This window comes from Battus philenor, unplaced genomic scaffold (assembly GCF_028537555.1).
Source record: "Battus philenor isolate CCGP_79_NKW_IND1 unplaced genomic scaffold, ilBatPhil1.0.hap1 SCAF_3, whole genome shotgun sequence".
Taxonomy (NCBI): domain Eukaryota; kingdom Metazoa; phylum Arthropoda; class Insecta; order Lepidoptera; family Papilionidae; genus Battus; species Battus philenor.
This window is the reverse complement of record NW_027181693.1, coordinates 6,834,191-6,848,058: the sequence shown is the minus strand read 5'-3', so window position 1 is coordinate 6,848,058 and position 13,868 is coordinate 6,834,191. Positions and strand designations below refer to the sequence as shown.

Here is a 13,868-nt window from a genome sequence, read left to right as displayed (position 1 = left end):
ATTAGATGCACTAATTCGTCTGGTTATGGTAACAATGCCTGAATTTCTTAATGATCAAATATTAAAATTTTATCATGAACTTGCAAAATAATTACAGGAACATTGCCGAATTTAATTGAGATATTTAATTATTTCAAGTGGAAAAATTAGTGATATAGTAATTACCTGAAATAATTTCTGAACAGCAAACATAGAAATGCCGGTATAGATGTGGGCGACGCAGGAAGCGTACAGTTTGACGTTAGTGGGAAACATTTCTCCAATGATGACGTAAGGTACCGTAGATAGACCGATAGCGTAACACACAATGTAAATAACAATTGCTGCTAAAGGTAGCCAATGAAGATGCTCAACTGCAGATTTATGCCAAGTGCTGAAGTAAAAGTAGGTTCCAATGGTGCCATTCATTAAACCCACCCCAAGTGCCGACAACAGCAAAAGAGGTTTTCTTCCGACACGGTCTACTAGTATCACTGAGAGAACACATGTTGCCACTTGTACGCTTCCTATAATAATGGATTCTAGATATGGCTCGATCTTACTGTCTGTGCTCTTAAATATTGTTTGGGCGTACGCTACGACCGCGGCACTGCCGCACAGTTGTTGTATGGTGAATACCCCTATGCTTATCCACATAGCTTTCCTGTTTGTAGCTTCGAAAATTAGATCGCCCCAAGAACCTTTATTCTTCATATCCTCTTGAACGTTTATTTCTATGTTTTTAAGTTCTAGCCTTATGTCACCAGAGCGGAGGCTTCTGAGAGAACGTTCAGCTCTCTCTGTGCGTTCAAACTTCAAATAGTAATAAGGCGATTCGGGTAAAAAGATAAAGGTGAGTACGAAAGAAATCGGTAGGATCAAGTTGATAGCGGCCAAAGTTCGCATCGTGACGAAAGGTCCAATGCAGTATTGAGCGAGAATACCGACCTGAAATTAGAAAAGAAATTAATTAGTCGAATCTCCCAAGTCGTTACAAGCAATGCTGTGGGTAAATTCTATTAATAGCCACAGTCGTTAGAAGAGTGTCTTTGATGCAGATAAGTAATGTAATATTTCAATGTACATTAAGGCTTTTAGTAACTTTTAGGCAATACAACAGAATAGACAAGATGTATTTTTAATCTGCTATATTAGATTTTTGTTACTAATAAATATTTTAAAAACTCAGGTTTGTTTTTTTACAAATGCTTGTAAACGAAAAGAGGTTTTATATATTTTCTCAATTCTTCCATTTCGCTTGTTTGCGCTAGAATGATAGTGCTTTATCGACATTATCGAGCACGAGTAAATATAACGGGGCTTAGACACTGACACTTCAGTAAAAGGTGAACCCCTAATATGATTTCAATGACAGAAAAAAAAAAAAAACAAACATTGGTCGTGTTTAATCGACAGAATGGTAACGTTACTTCGTGATGTCTGTGTAATAAAATGCTCTTCGATATTATTAATTTAATTAGCCACGCTTTTCACAAGACTGTGAAATAATATGCATAATAGCGTATAACTTATTTAAATTTGTTCAGTTTAAATACATACAACAAGGAAATAGAATACATATAACGCAACAATTTGGGTCTAAATAATTCATAATTAAAATTGTTATTACTATTTTCCTTTTAACTGTAGCTAAAACGTAATTTGATATTGCATTTACCAAGTACAGGCAATCGGACAAATGACGTATTCAACATTGTATGTACAGGTGTTGTATCTTTAACCTAAATTGTAGTAACAGTTGTTTGATTACCTTATTCATTAATGTAATGAGAGTGGAAAGGGCGCCTCTGACTTCGTTTGTAGCTATCTCTCCAGTGTACATGGGAGCGACGGTGTATACTATCCCGTATCCCAAGCCTGAGAACATTCTGGCGACGTACAACACTGCGACGGACTTGGCTACTATAACCAATACCCAGCCGAGGATGAACGGGATCGCTCCCAGAAGCAACGTTGTTTTGCGACCAAATCGATCGGCGAAGTACGCAGATGGAATAGGCGTGAGCGCTGAGCAGAGGATCATAATCGATACTATCCATGATCCCTCGTCCCGTGAAGTTGGTATGGAACTTGCCGATGATTGTAAGTAGTCTAAGGTCGGCGATGGCCAGCCGTAGCAGGTTCCAGCTGTAGCGGTAATGAGTGTTGCTGAAATAGAAAATATTTAAACATTATTATTCAGTCAATTTAATTTTAGGCGAAGGTCGGCGAAAAAATGAACTTTCTATATTTTATAAGTATTGTCAATTATTAATCATTTCATGTAAAGTGAAAGTGTTGGATTATTATGGAAAGCACCTAAGTATCCAAAAAAGCGAGAAACTGCACTTGCACAAGTGTTGAATTCATCAAGTTACTCAAGCAAGTACTGTTTTTGAAAATGTATTTTTTGGATCTCTCTATCCGATCTTAGCGAGGGTGGTCGAAGGGTCCATACTCCTCTTCGACCATCGCTACTTGCTCTTGGCTATTAACATAACCGTTCTTAACCTTTCACTTTGACATCAGACTAAACAGTTGCTCGCGGCTATGCATCTGGCTAACTGTTGAAGTATTCAGATAAAGCTGTAAGAGTATAAGGCTAACAGCATGGACATTGTCCAAAACAGTAGTACATTATTTAGTTAGTTTATTGAACAATCTCTCACTGAATACGCGTTCATAATTTACGATCGAAAAGTAACTTTACGTAAATATGAAATAATAATAAAAATAATATTTGTACATTCGATCACTACATAAATTGAACCAATAAAAATCTATAAAAGTTTAAAGTTTTTACTTTTATTAAAAAGTAAAAACAAAATAAAGTAAAAAATTGCAATTTAAAAAAAATGTCTAACAATATGTTAGATACTTAATAATGGGCAATAATTACACTCTCACTAATACGTTTTAGCGTATTATTAATTAAAGAGCAATATCCTTTACTTTTTTGTAACTATTTAACGTGTCTATCTTAGTTTATCTTTAGATAAAATACATAATCGATTTTCAAGTGGAAAATGATCACCCATCGATTTATGTTCTAAAACATCTATTTTGAGGTTTTTAAAGTTTTTACCGTATGTTTAACTGTTGTTATCGTAGTTTTTATTTTTTTTTAATGTAGACAACTCTTATCCTGCGAAAATGGTGTGAACTATTAATTAAGACTGATATTGATAATATGGTGCTGTAACTGTTGATATTACTGGTTTGTGTGTAAATGACGATCTAGCGGTATGAACTAAAACTTTATATGATTTAAATTTGATATCTTGGAAAGAGAGTTGGACTGACTACCCAGTTAAGATCGTCGGAAGACGCTAGGATGTAGACCATTTATCACCGGTCCTATTGGAAACCTATGGGAGAGGCCTATGGATTTCCTACGGCTAAAATGTTGATGATACCGGAGAGCAGAATGCTGTTATAACTGTATCATTTTGTAGTGTCATGACGTATACTATTATAGTGTTTTATTTTTATAAAATTAAAACATTACGCAACATATACAGGTTTTTGAAGTATACTGAAAACATGACGTTGTTAGCACCGTTTTAAAATCGAATAGTTATCTTGTTGGCTTCTTATCTCTACACTTACGGAAACTTCTGACCATAACCACTCCGGTTGAATTATTCCCCAGTTATTTTATGAACAATAACAAAGTAGATACGCGGAAATACGTATTAAGTCATGATAAAAAATAAAGACGTATGGATCATTAGAAAGAGGAAAACAAGATTCGTTTAAGCTATTTTATTTGCCAGTCTTGGCGGTAGAATAGTTTAAAGCATTAAACATGTAGGTTGAAACTGTAAAAATGAAAAAATGCGAGTATGTCACAAAGAAGTTAAAACGTAATTGTGGTAAACGCTTAAATTTTTTAACACCGGCAAGTCTTCACAGAACAATTGAGTTATTTGAAAAATCGAGGTAACAAATTATTTTTGAAACATGATTTTTGTTGTAAGTGAAAAATTTGGCAGAGTAAATATGTTGATATTTTACAGGGAATGCCTTTATATTTATGTGGCGAAATAATATTGGAATAACTAATATTAATAAGGTATTACCATTTAAAGTAAATATTAATTATTTCTAGATATCAATAAATTTTAATGATTTGGAATTATAAATTGTTGTTATTAGACTTAAATAAAATAATTCTGATAATGTCACAGAAAATCATGTATAACATAGTACAGATTACTTTCAGATACAACATAGGTAAATTTCAATGGATGCCAACTGGCACTGAATCAATTTGTTGTCCACAAAATATATGTTATAGTATTATGTATAGTAAATATTACGTTTTAGGTATATTAGGTTTTACATTTTTTTAAATTCATTTTACCTTTGTATATTTTTTAATTTATTATATTATCTTGTGGCAATAAAAACTAGAAAACTTAGACAACACACAGATAAACAAATAATATTGAAAGTTTCTCCAGTGTTAAGACTAAAGAGGTTTTGAACAATTTTCTTTCCGAATTACTAATTGTTACAATGTGTAATTCTTTTTACATTTTTTTTTAATTATTTGGTCCAAAGATATCAACTTAATGAATCAGAATATATTAAATACTGAATTGGATACAACAAGTTGCTCAAAAATATACAATAGCAGTAACTATTTAAAATATATTAGAAACATCACAGTGATAATTATTGTAATAAATAAATACCTATGTATTCGTTGTAAAACAAGTAATAAATTATCAAGGGCTACTAATATCTATGTAAATTTATGTAGTAAAACATTTTTTGTTAAATTCTCTCATAATATTCTAGCCTGTATACAATAATTATTTTTTTAATATAAAAAATAAACAATACTTTTAATATTATTTATATTATGTTACTAATATTAAACTATAATTGTTTTCTTTTTGTAATTTTTATACATAGTTGGGAACCCTAGATTCAAATAAATTGTTTGTATGTGACCTGTGCGCTAGGTCGTTGGAGTGGGCGACAAAGGGGTGCGCGCGCGACGGGGAGAGGTGATGGCGCGTTGCGAGTTGGTGACGCAAGCAGCCCGGCTTAACATGCGCTCGTTTTTGTACCATTTATACTCCCTTATCAATTTTTTTCTATTTAAATACGTTTATATTTAGTAAAGATATATATTTAAACTTTAAATATTTTCAAAAGAAATTTTATTTGGGAATGATTATATATATGAGATCCATGCCATGCAGTAGACGTGTATCAGCTGACTAGACGATGATGATAAAAGAGAAAATCTTAAATACAGAAGATTTCGTTAGTTATTAAACGCGCATGCAGTTTTTTTTATAATAAAAGACATATTGAGCGTGCGCAACTAATAAAGTTGCTGCTGTGAAAGTAATTTCACTTTAAGAACAATATATCTTACGAAATTACGAAGCACAAAAGTAAATTTGGTATTGCTGAAGGAATACGATTTATAAATAGACCTTGTGCACGTGCCAGGATCACGTGCCGATGTGCTAACGAAAGCTAACAATACTATCTTTAGATGTTCTTATTTTATTTTTTGGATATTTATTTTCTATTACAAATAAAATTATTTATTTTAAAATTACTATGGGTAATTATAAATAACAACAAATTATTTTACTTTCATTTTGGAACATACTGAATATTGGGTAAAGTTAAATTTTTTTTTAATTACTATGGTTAATCTTTTAATGTCATGTAAAACCTACTTTGGCTTACTAACATTTTTCAACATTACGGGGTAGATGCGGATAGATTTCTTGGAAAAGTATGAAGTCCCTTGAGAATCTCAGAAAGAGAAAATCATACAGGAAATGGACCTTAATATCTATTTACTATATATACTTATATTCTAATATACGTAGAACTAATCTACAATAACATCGACTGATACTGACATAGCGCAATATTCAATATCTCTACACAACATAACAGGCTGAAATTGGTAGCATTCACCTTATAATAACATTCAAATTGAACCTCGAGCTTCAGATCTAAATGGCACATATGTTGAATTGAACACTACAACTATTTACCTAGTTAGAACTCGAATATGAAATTAAAATTTTAAACGACATGTGACCAGAAGAGGGTGGCCCAGGAGAAAGACTATAAAGGGCGATAACTAATTTGGAAAATAGAATAGTATTAGGTCATTTCTATGAAATAACGTTTGTAAGCTGAACTATAATAAATAAGTTATAAATAAGTCGAGTAACTTTGCTAATAATTGCGATAAATTAAATTCGACAACGTTTGCTTCAGTTATTCGGAGCCAATTAAGAGAGTTAATCGCTAACTTCATTTCGATTGGAGAGCGTTACATTCTCGACTAAAACTCCTTATTGCTTGTAAATGAAAGAAAGCACTAAAAAACGCAACGTCATCAACCAAATAGATTACATAAAGACGTTACTAGACTAAGATAGCGCAAGGCTACGTGTTGAAGAAATTCCTAAAAGACTTGTAGTGATATTTTATTTCTACATTCATTTAGTTAATATTCATCGCCTGAATTAAATTCCTATAAAATAAATGATGTATCGACTCGTGCCAAGATTTCTGAAGGAGTCCTCGAGCATAGTTCCTGCAAAGAAGTGTAGATCGGTGCTTTCTTTTACGATATGCCACCTCGAGTACAGAAGACTGTAAATGCCAACGGACAAAATAGCATGATAAAAATATCATCAAATGAAATGATGATGACATGACGGCAAAATATTGATATTATACCCGTGCATTCGTAATCTTTATTTGTAACTTGCAATTCCACTGACGCCTATCATTTTATATTGTACATAAAGTGTATTTATTCTTGTCATTTAATTGTCTTTATTAATTATTTATAGTTACTCATTGATGTTTATTTAAATGCAACTTATTTATTATAAAGGCTTGGCAGTCTGAATGACTCAAGTAAATCTTACTTCAAGTTGCATGTTATCATGTTAAATATTTAATTAATTATGAAAGACGTAAGAAGAGACGTGTCAAGAACTATACACATTCATGTACGTTTGAAATTTTCGATATAATCGCAGAGTTGACATCAAATATTATTATAGTGTTAACATTACATTACTAGTTAATAACATATTTAGTGACTATTAAATTGGCAGACTTGAACGGATAGATAATTGTATTCAGACGGACAGCTGTTGTATTTGCTCTTTACCCTTTGGCTTGAGGTCAAAGTAGCTAAGAGAGTAGTTCAATTGATTAACAAGATAATCGCGTTGACAATAAACGGTAATAAAATAATTTCGAAATTTGCTTTGACGACAAAAGCGGTACAGTAATTTCGCTCACTTAGCTGCAATTTTCTTGCTTTTTTCCCATACCACTAAATAATGAACAGAACCAGATGATAAATAATACTAGTGTTTTATAAAGCTAATAAAATGTAGTTATATCCTGTGTAATATCGTATTGGCACTTATCACTTTGAAACATGAGGTGTATTATAAGCCTTAGAACTTAGTATCTGCGGTCATCAAAGAAAGACGATAATGCTTATTGAGCACCGTTTGACTGCAGATATCGACACGTGTGTACTTACAGTCTCAGGTAGGATGTAACAGTTTTTATTATTAAAATTTTTTCAAATAATAATCATAAGTCATAGATATGAACTTTCGATATAAAACACAGACTTCTTCGTTTGTTCGTTTTTATATTTTATTAATTAATGTAAATTTGTAGATCGTAGGAAAATTGTGGTTTTCATTAATTACAATTTTGATAATTACGCGAAGCCCCTTTATTACCACCAGGCTCGCTTGATACATTTCAGCCCAAACATACTTGTCATTATATATTTCAGAATGTGTATATCAATGACACAACTATATCGTATATATTTTGCGCTGAGGTCATAAAACAGTGTTAATATGATACTTCCAGCAATAATGTGCGTTTGTAACGAGAGAGAATAAAGTTTATTATGTTTGTTGTGTTTGCAAAATTGTGCCCGTCTTACAGCTTGACGTTTCCACGAACAAACCGTCGGAGTGTAAACAATGTAGGCAGGAGCGATGTTTATAAACTGCGACCGTATGAGCTGCTCTCTCTTGTGCGAACAGGCGGAGTATAGAAAATCGTCACACGACTATATCAGATGTCATTGACATTAGATTTACTCTGTTTGTCGCGCACCACTTATCTGATACAAAGACAAAGTTTCACGACTGCTAATCGTAAAATATTAGGAAATGTATAATAAATATGTATAAGAAATACATTATTTACCCAAAGTTAACACACATTTCGAAATAAAAACATCACCTGGCTTGTTATAATTCTTTTTCTCTCGTGTATAGAATTAAGCAAAGCCCTATAGATCTACAATTAAATTAATTATAAGCTTAAGAATCTACAATAATTTTGCAATTGCCTTGAATAAAAAGGTATTATGGCTTGGATTTATTATGAACCATTGAGTGTTGTTATTTTTCCTGTTTTTATTAAAATTAAAAAACTATCATGTTTTGTCGTCAAAAATGTCCCATGATCCACATATAGATAAATATACAGAAGTTTCTATAAATATAAATGGTTTATGAGATTTGTATGTCGTTTTATTTGAGCAAAAAGCCATGTGACGGGTCGTTTGTTTAAAGGGTTATCACAGAGATATCTTATTCCTTATTATTATAGATGTTTGTTGTAAAAAAAATTTGCTACTGTATTTTAAATTTTAAGTAAGTAAATACAAATAGTCGAGCAGTGGCAGCCCAGAGGACTAAGACTTGCATCGTAGGTTGCGGATTCGATTCTCGAGATACAGTCTTATGTTTGAGTCACATTATGTACAATATTTGTAAAGGATTGCCACAGGTTATAAACAAGTTTTCAGAAGATTTGCACAATACAATACAGCGATCGCCAACTCGCCTGCGAAACGTGGCGATTATGTTATTCCCCCCATAGATATCTTTGTGGGAAGTCTATGCCTTGCAGTGGGAGTCTATTTACTGAAACTACGAAATATAAATAGATTAAATACGTAAAACTTTATAAAAAGAAACGATTACTCAGAAAAATCCCTCCCGTAATAATGTATACGAAATGAAGTTAAATAATTTAATAATATTGCGCAAATGACCACCTGGTTAATGAGATTGATAGACAAGTTTTATTTTTTGGTGAATATATTTCATAATGAGTTTATATCATTAAACGATTATTAAATACAACCGTTAATTATTTAATTCCCTGTATGGTTGTATTTAACATTAAAGATTTACATATACGGCGCGCTATGGTGAACAATGAAGTAATAACATAAAAGGTAATTAACAATTTTTCCATTACATTACGTTATGACAATACCATGTCCAATGTGACGTAATTAATGATATGCTTTAATATGAATACAAAAATGAACATAATATGAAAACGAATTGATAGCCTGATAAAATTTGTTATAAATATTGTAACGTTCGTTTTTTATACAGTTTCAATTATTTTTGGTTAAAACTCAAGTAAACAAATGGGTACATAAATTATCGTGAATCTATACTTAACATTATTATGATTATTATAATGAACACTTTCATTAAAATTATTGCAAAGTTTATATATTAATTCAATCAGTAATATATGTTCATATATTACTGATTAAAGTAGTATGTCATGATATATCTCTGGAAACAAAAAGATTAGACGATAGAAATTTGAAAGAATTATTCTATTCGTCTTGTTACCTGCATGGCGGTTGAGGAAACGTACATTAAACTTAAACTAGTCCCGACATTTTTTTTTGCTTTTTATTTTTTAAGAATGGATCTAATGAAACTTAATCCGCAAAAGGCAGCGCAGGCCAAGCAAATCGGGCAGACAATTGGTCTTGTTATAAATTATAATTTATTATGAATATAAACACTGTAATAGTTGTCATTTCTCTGCATTTCTGTTTAATATTTACTTATCATATTATCCAGCTATATATCAAGTTTATATCAATTAGATAAGACTATTGATTTGTAATTATTGTCAGTTTAATAACAATTGATTATTGTGATATATTTTATTATAACCTGCAACTTATCTTTCGGTGGAAAGTATACTTTCTAGCACCGTTTATCCAACTTCTTATGTTACAAAGACTACCCGGACACGGATAACCGCGTGTCATTCAAACGTTACATCATACATTTGTTTTATGAAAGTATAAGAAATGGCTAAACGATAGCTATCTGCAAACTTCAGTTTTTGTGTGAATTACTCTATCTAGTGGTCGTGTGGTCACCCTGGCTTATATTTCTACCATTTGTTTTTTAATTTCTATATGAACAGATCACATTTTTTGATTAGTCTTAATAACTACTAATCAAGATACTATCAGGATGGTATCGACTTTTACACTGATTTTAGATTATATAGCATTTTAATAAATATTAACATCGTACAAATGATTAAAAAAGAAAACCAAAACATAAAAAATCTGATATTAAAATGTTGCTTTATTAAATTCGCTGAATGATAATGAATGACATTAAGCCGAAATTCCTTTATTTAAATGTTAGGATAAATAATATTATTTTTATTAAAAAAAAATGTTTTAAAAACCGTGCTGCCCGAATCTGTATTCACTGTGCTACAGATTAAAAAAAAGTTTATAGTTATATAACATACAGTGGCTTTTATTTTATTAATACTTCTTGACATTTGCAGTGCTTCCTCGGAGCATTGAGTCAGTTTGTAACGTTGTTGGTATCACAGGAACAGGAGGTCGCCTAGCTGTAGGCCGTTTAGGAGAATCCTCCGCCTAGTGACTTAGGCTGTCACGTATGTGTTTAGCATTTCGATTCGCGGTTGCCCGGTAGCATTGAACTGATTTTATTTATTACCGGGAGAATTGTTCCAGCTAATTTCACCACCACCTCGGTTAGCAATTAACAGACAAAAACCCGCTCCGCGGAATTTATTTACACCGCAATGTTAGTTTGCTAATATTTTGAGCAAGATCTTGTAATTATTAAACAGTAAGTAGCTGGGTATAATGAGTATCAATTGCCATCAGATGAACGCTTCAGGCCGCTATATACTATTATGCTATGTTAGAAGGCCGCTGAGATCTAAAATCGCTCAGGCAAGCGCTTCATGGAGTGATTTGGCAGAAGGGCCTCGAGTGGGAACCACGGCTTGGACTGTTTCTCGATACCTATTTAGTTGAGAGTATGCCCGAGAATCCAGAACAGTACTTAATCGATCATTATGACAGAGGAAATTATTTCAACACTTCTAGCTAATATGGTCCGGTGCTGCCGCCGCCTGATATGGAAATAAAGGTTAAAACTTATAATTATCTAACAACTCTGTATTTTTAATGTCATTATTTATAATACACGGCGTTTTAAATACTTGGTCTGTATAACATAAAATTAACAATAATTTGTTAGACAAAAAGATTGTAACAAATATTTTTAACCAACACATTATTGTTAGGTGGTTAAAGTCGAAGGAAACTACTAAAAGCTTTTGTTTTGTTTTTTAGTAATGAGGACCGAGGATCATATAAGTTTAATCACTAAATAGTTTTTACTATTTAAAATGTTTTTAAACAACTCTATTTGACGTTAATTATAAATAATGGATGAAGCTAGTTTTTTTTAATTAATTCTACTAATCATTACTCCAATCTGGAAACATTTTTTTTCTTTGAGCGTAACTTAGAAGTTTTTTTTACTCTTAAATATTTTTTTTCCAAAAACTTAACTGTAAAAAGTAACAAACAAGAAATCTTAAATAATTTTGTTTATCCTTTTTTTTGAATACATTGACAAAGAATTAGAAAGACAATGCTTCGTACTATGACATCGTATCATTTCGGGTTTGTTTGCCGAAAAAAGGTTCTATGGTTCTATTCTATCTATCTATATGGTTATTAATACTTGTTTACCTGAGAGAAAGCCTTTTTGGGTCTTATTTCAAAACAATAGATTTAATAGGGATTTGAAATCCTTTAAATTATAGTGATATTTTGTGTCTTTTAGTTATAATGAAAGGGTTTTGTTATTTATTTGTTAATAGATACTTTTTAAATCATGTTAAGTTTTTTTTATTTTTGTAAATTATGGAATATATTCGTCCTGTTTAAGCTAATATCAAAATTCATAGAGGACTACCAACATTTTATTTTAGGTATGCTTTAGGAACAATCATACATATATCTATTTAATTATTCCAAACGTGAATAATGCAACCACGAATTTTAAACATGGCGTTAAAAACGAGATAATAGGCGACATGTTTGAGGTTAGAAAAATGGTGATGTGTTGTTCAAAATAGCTTGGACCTTGTTAAGCGAAATAACAGTTATCGTCTCTTTTTTATATTAAGTAATAAATGAGGAAAAGTCTATATATATTTTATGAGCTTATAAAACGAAACTATCGACTTAGATTATTTAAAGCATTGACTATGTTTATGTCAGTTGAACGAATTTACTTTATTTTATCTGTAATTAAAACCTTTTATATGTATTTTTACTGCATAATTGATGTATGAATGTATATTGAATTATGATAGATCTACGTTATAACGTTGAGAAGCTTTGCGACTTATCATTTGCACTTTTTAATGTGCAATGGCAAACTTAATTCGTTATGCGCTTTTTCTACTAGTCAACTTAATTCATAAAAAGAATTTATTAATGCTTAAAACAGAATGGTGCAGATATGGCTGTTTTATGACAAGGCTTGATTGTGTGTATTGTGTATTTGCGTAAGTCGTCATGTCATTATAACTAATTGCATCAAGCAAAATGATAAAGTTTTATTATTGCCGTCGAAAGATTGTGAAATTAAATATATTTTCACATTTTTATAAAGAGGACTTCGACAGAATAAATATTTTCTAAAATTGATTATTACTACAATACAAATATTACTACAATAAAAATATTTAACGTATAAATATGTCAATTATATTTGAAATGTTAGAGCATTCCGGACAACACTAAAATATATTTACATGATAATTAAATTTTTATCCTTCACGTAGTATGTATATGGAAGGAATACAGTCCCACAAGTAATTAAATTTAACTAATATAAACTAAATATATATATATATAGCTTAAGAGTTTTTACTGGATTTTGTCTACAAAAAGTTTTAGAACGGTATAGAGGTCAAGCAATATAGGTTATGTTTTGCGAGTAAAAATGAAAGCGTGTCTAAAATAAAAGCAAGTTTTTTCCGCTCGGGTCAAAACTTGGATAATACTTATGACAACTTATAATCATACCGACGACATGATCACGTTTCAGGAAATACACTTTATCATTTAATATTTAAACAAGCATTTATCATGTGCAAATTATTTTACCTTAAATGCGCGTTGAAATGCGTAAAGAGAAAATTAATGTTATAATGGATATTAGGTTGACGCATGGTTCGCTAATGTTACAGATAGGTTAGAAATTAACTTACCACATAGTGCTGTTCCATATTCCTTCCAATGTGAGCGAGTTTTGGCTGTCATTGCAAACGATAAAATATCTTTATATTCAGACTAAAATTTAATTACAGATGTCTTGGAATGAGATTATATTGAGCACAGCTTTATTTTAATAATTACAGAAACTATATAACAAAATTCGAACCCATGGTAATAATATAAATAATAACAGCGGATACTAACTAAATATCACAAAAATAATAATATTCGATCTAAAATTTAATGGGTTTTTAATAATAATGTTATAACCGATTCGGCTTCATTTTGGAAGATTTATGTGTTGTTGGTTTGCTGGTACATAATGCGAGGTGACGCGTGCGAGAAGTATTAACGCGACGGCAGCGAGTGAAGAACTGAACGAAACGCTGAACGAATCGAGGCGAACGAACTATTGAGCACACTCGGAGCGGAATGGAATGACGCAAAA

General features: G+C 31.3%; 1 protein-coding gene across 1 annotated transcript in view; it reads right to left on the bottom strand.

The window, feature by feature from the left end:
• The window catches only part of LOC137927137 (facilitated trehalose transporter Tret1-2 homolog), a 14,742-nt gene extending 874 nt beyond the window's left edge, over positions 1-13,868 (bottom strand). Inside the window, exons 1-3 of the mRNA XM_068770953.1 lie at positions 13,414-13,868; positions 1,751-2,148; positions 166-927 (exon numbers count right to left, since the gene is read on the bottom strand). Of these exons, the coding sequence (XP_068627054.1) occupies positions 166-927; positions 1,751-2,148; positions 13,414-13,465 (1,212 nt within the window). The 5' untranslated portion in view covers positions 13,466-13,868. The remainder of the gene's footprint in view (positions 1-165; positions 928-1,750; positions 2,149-13,413) is intronic.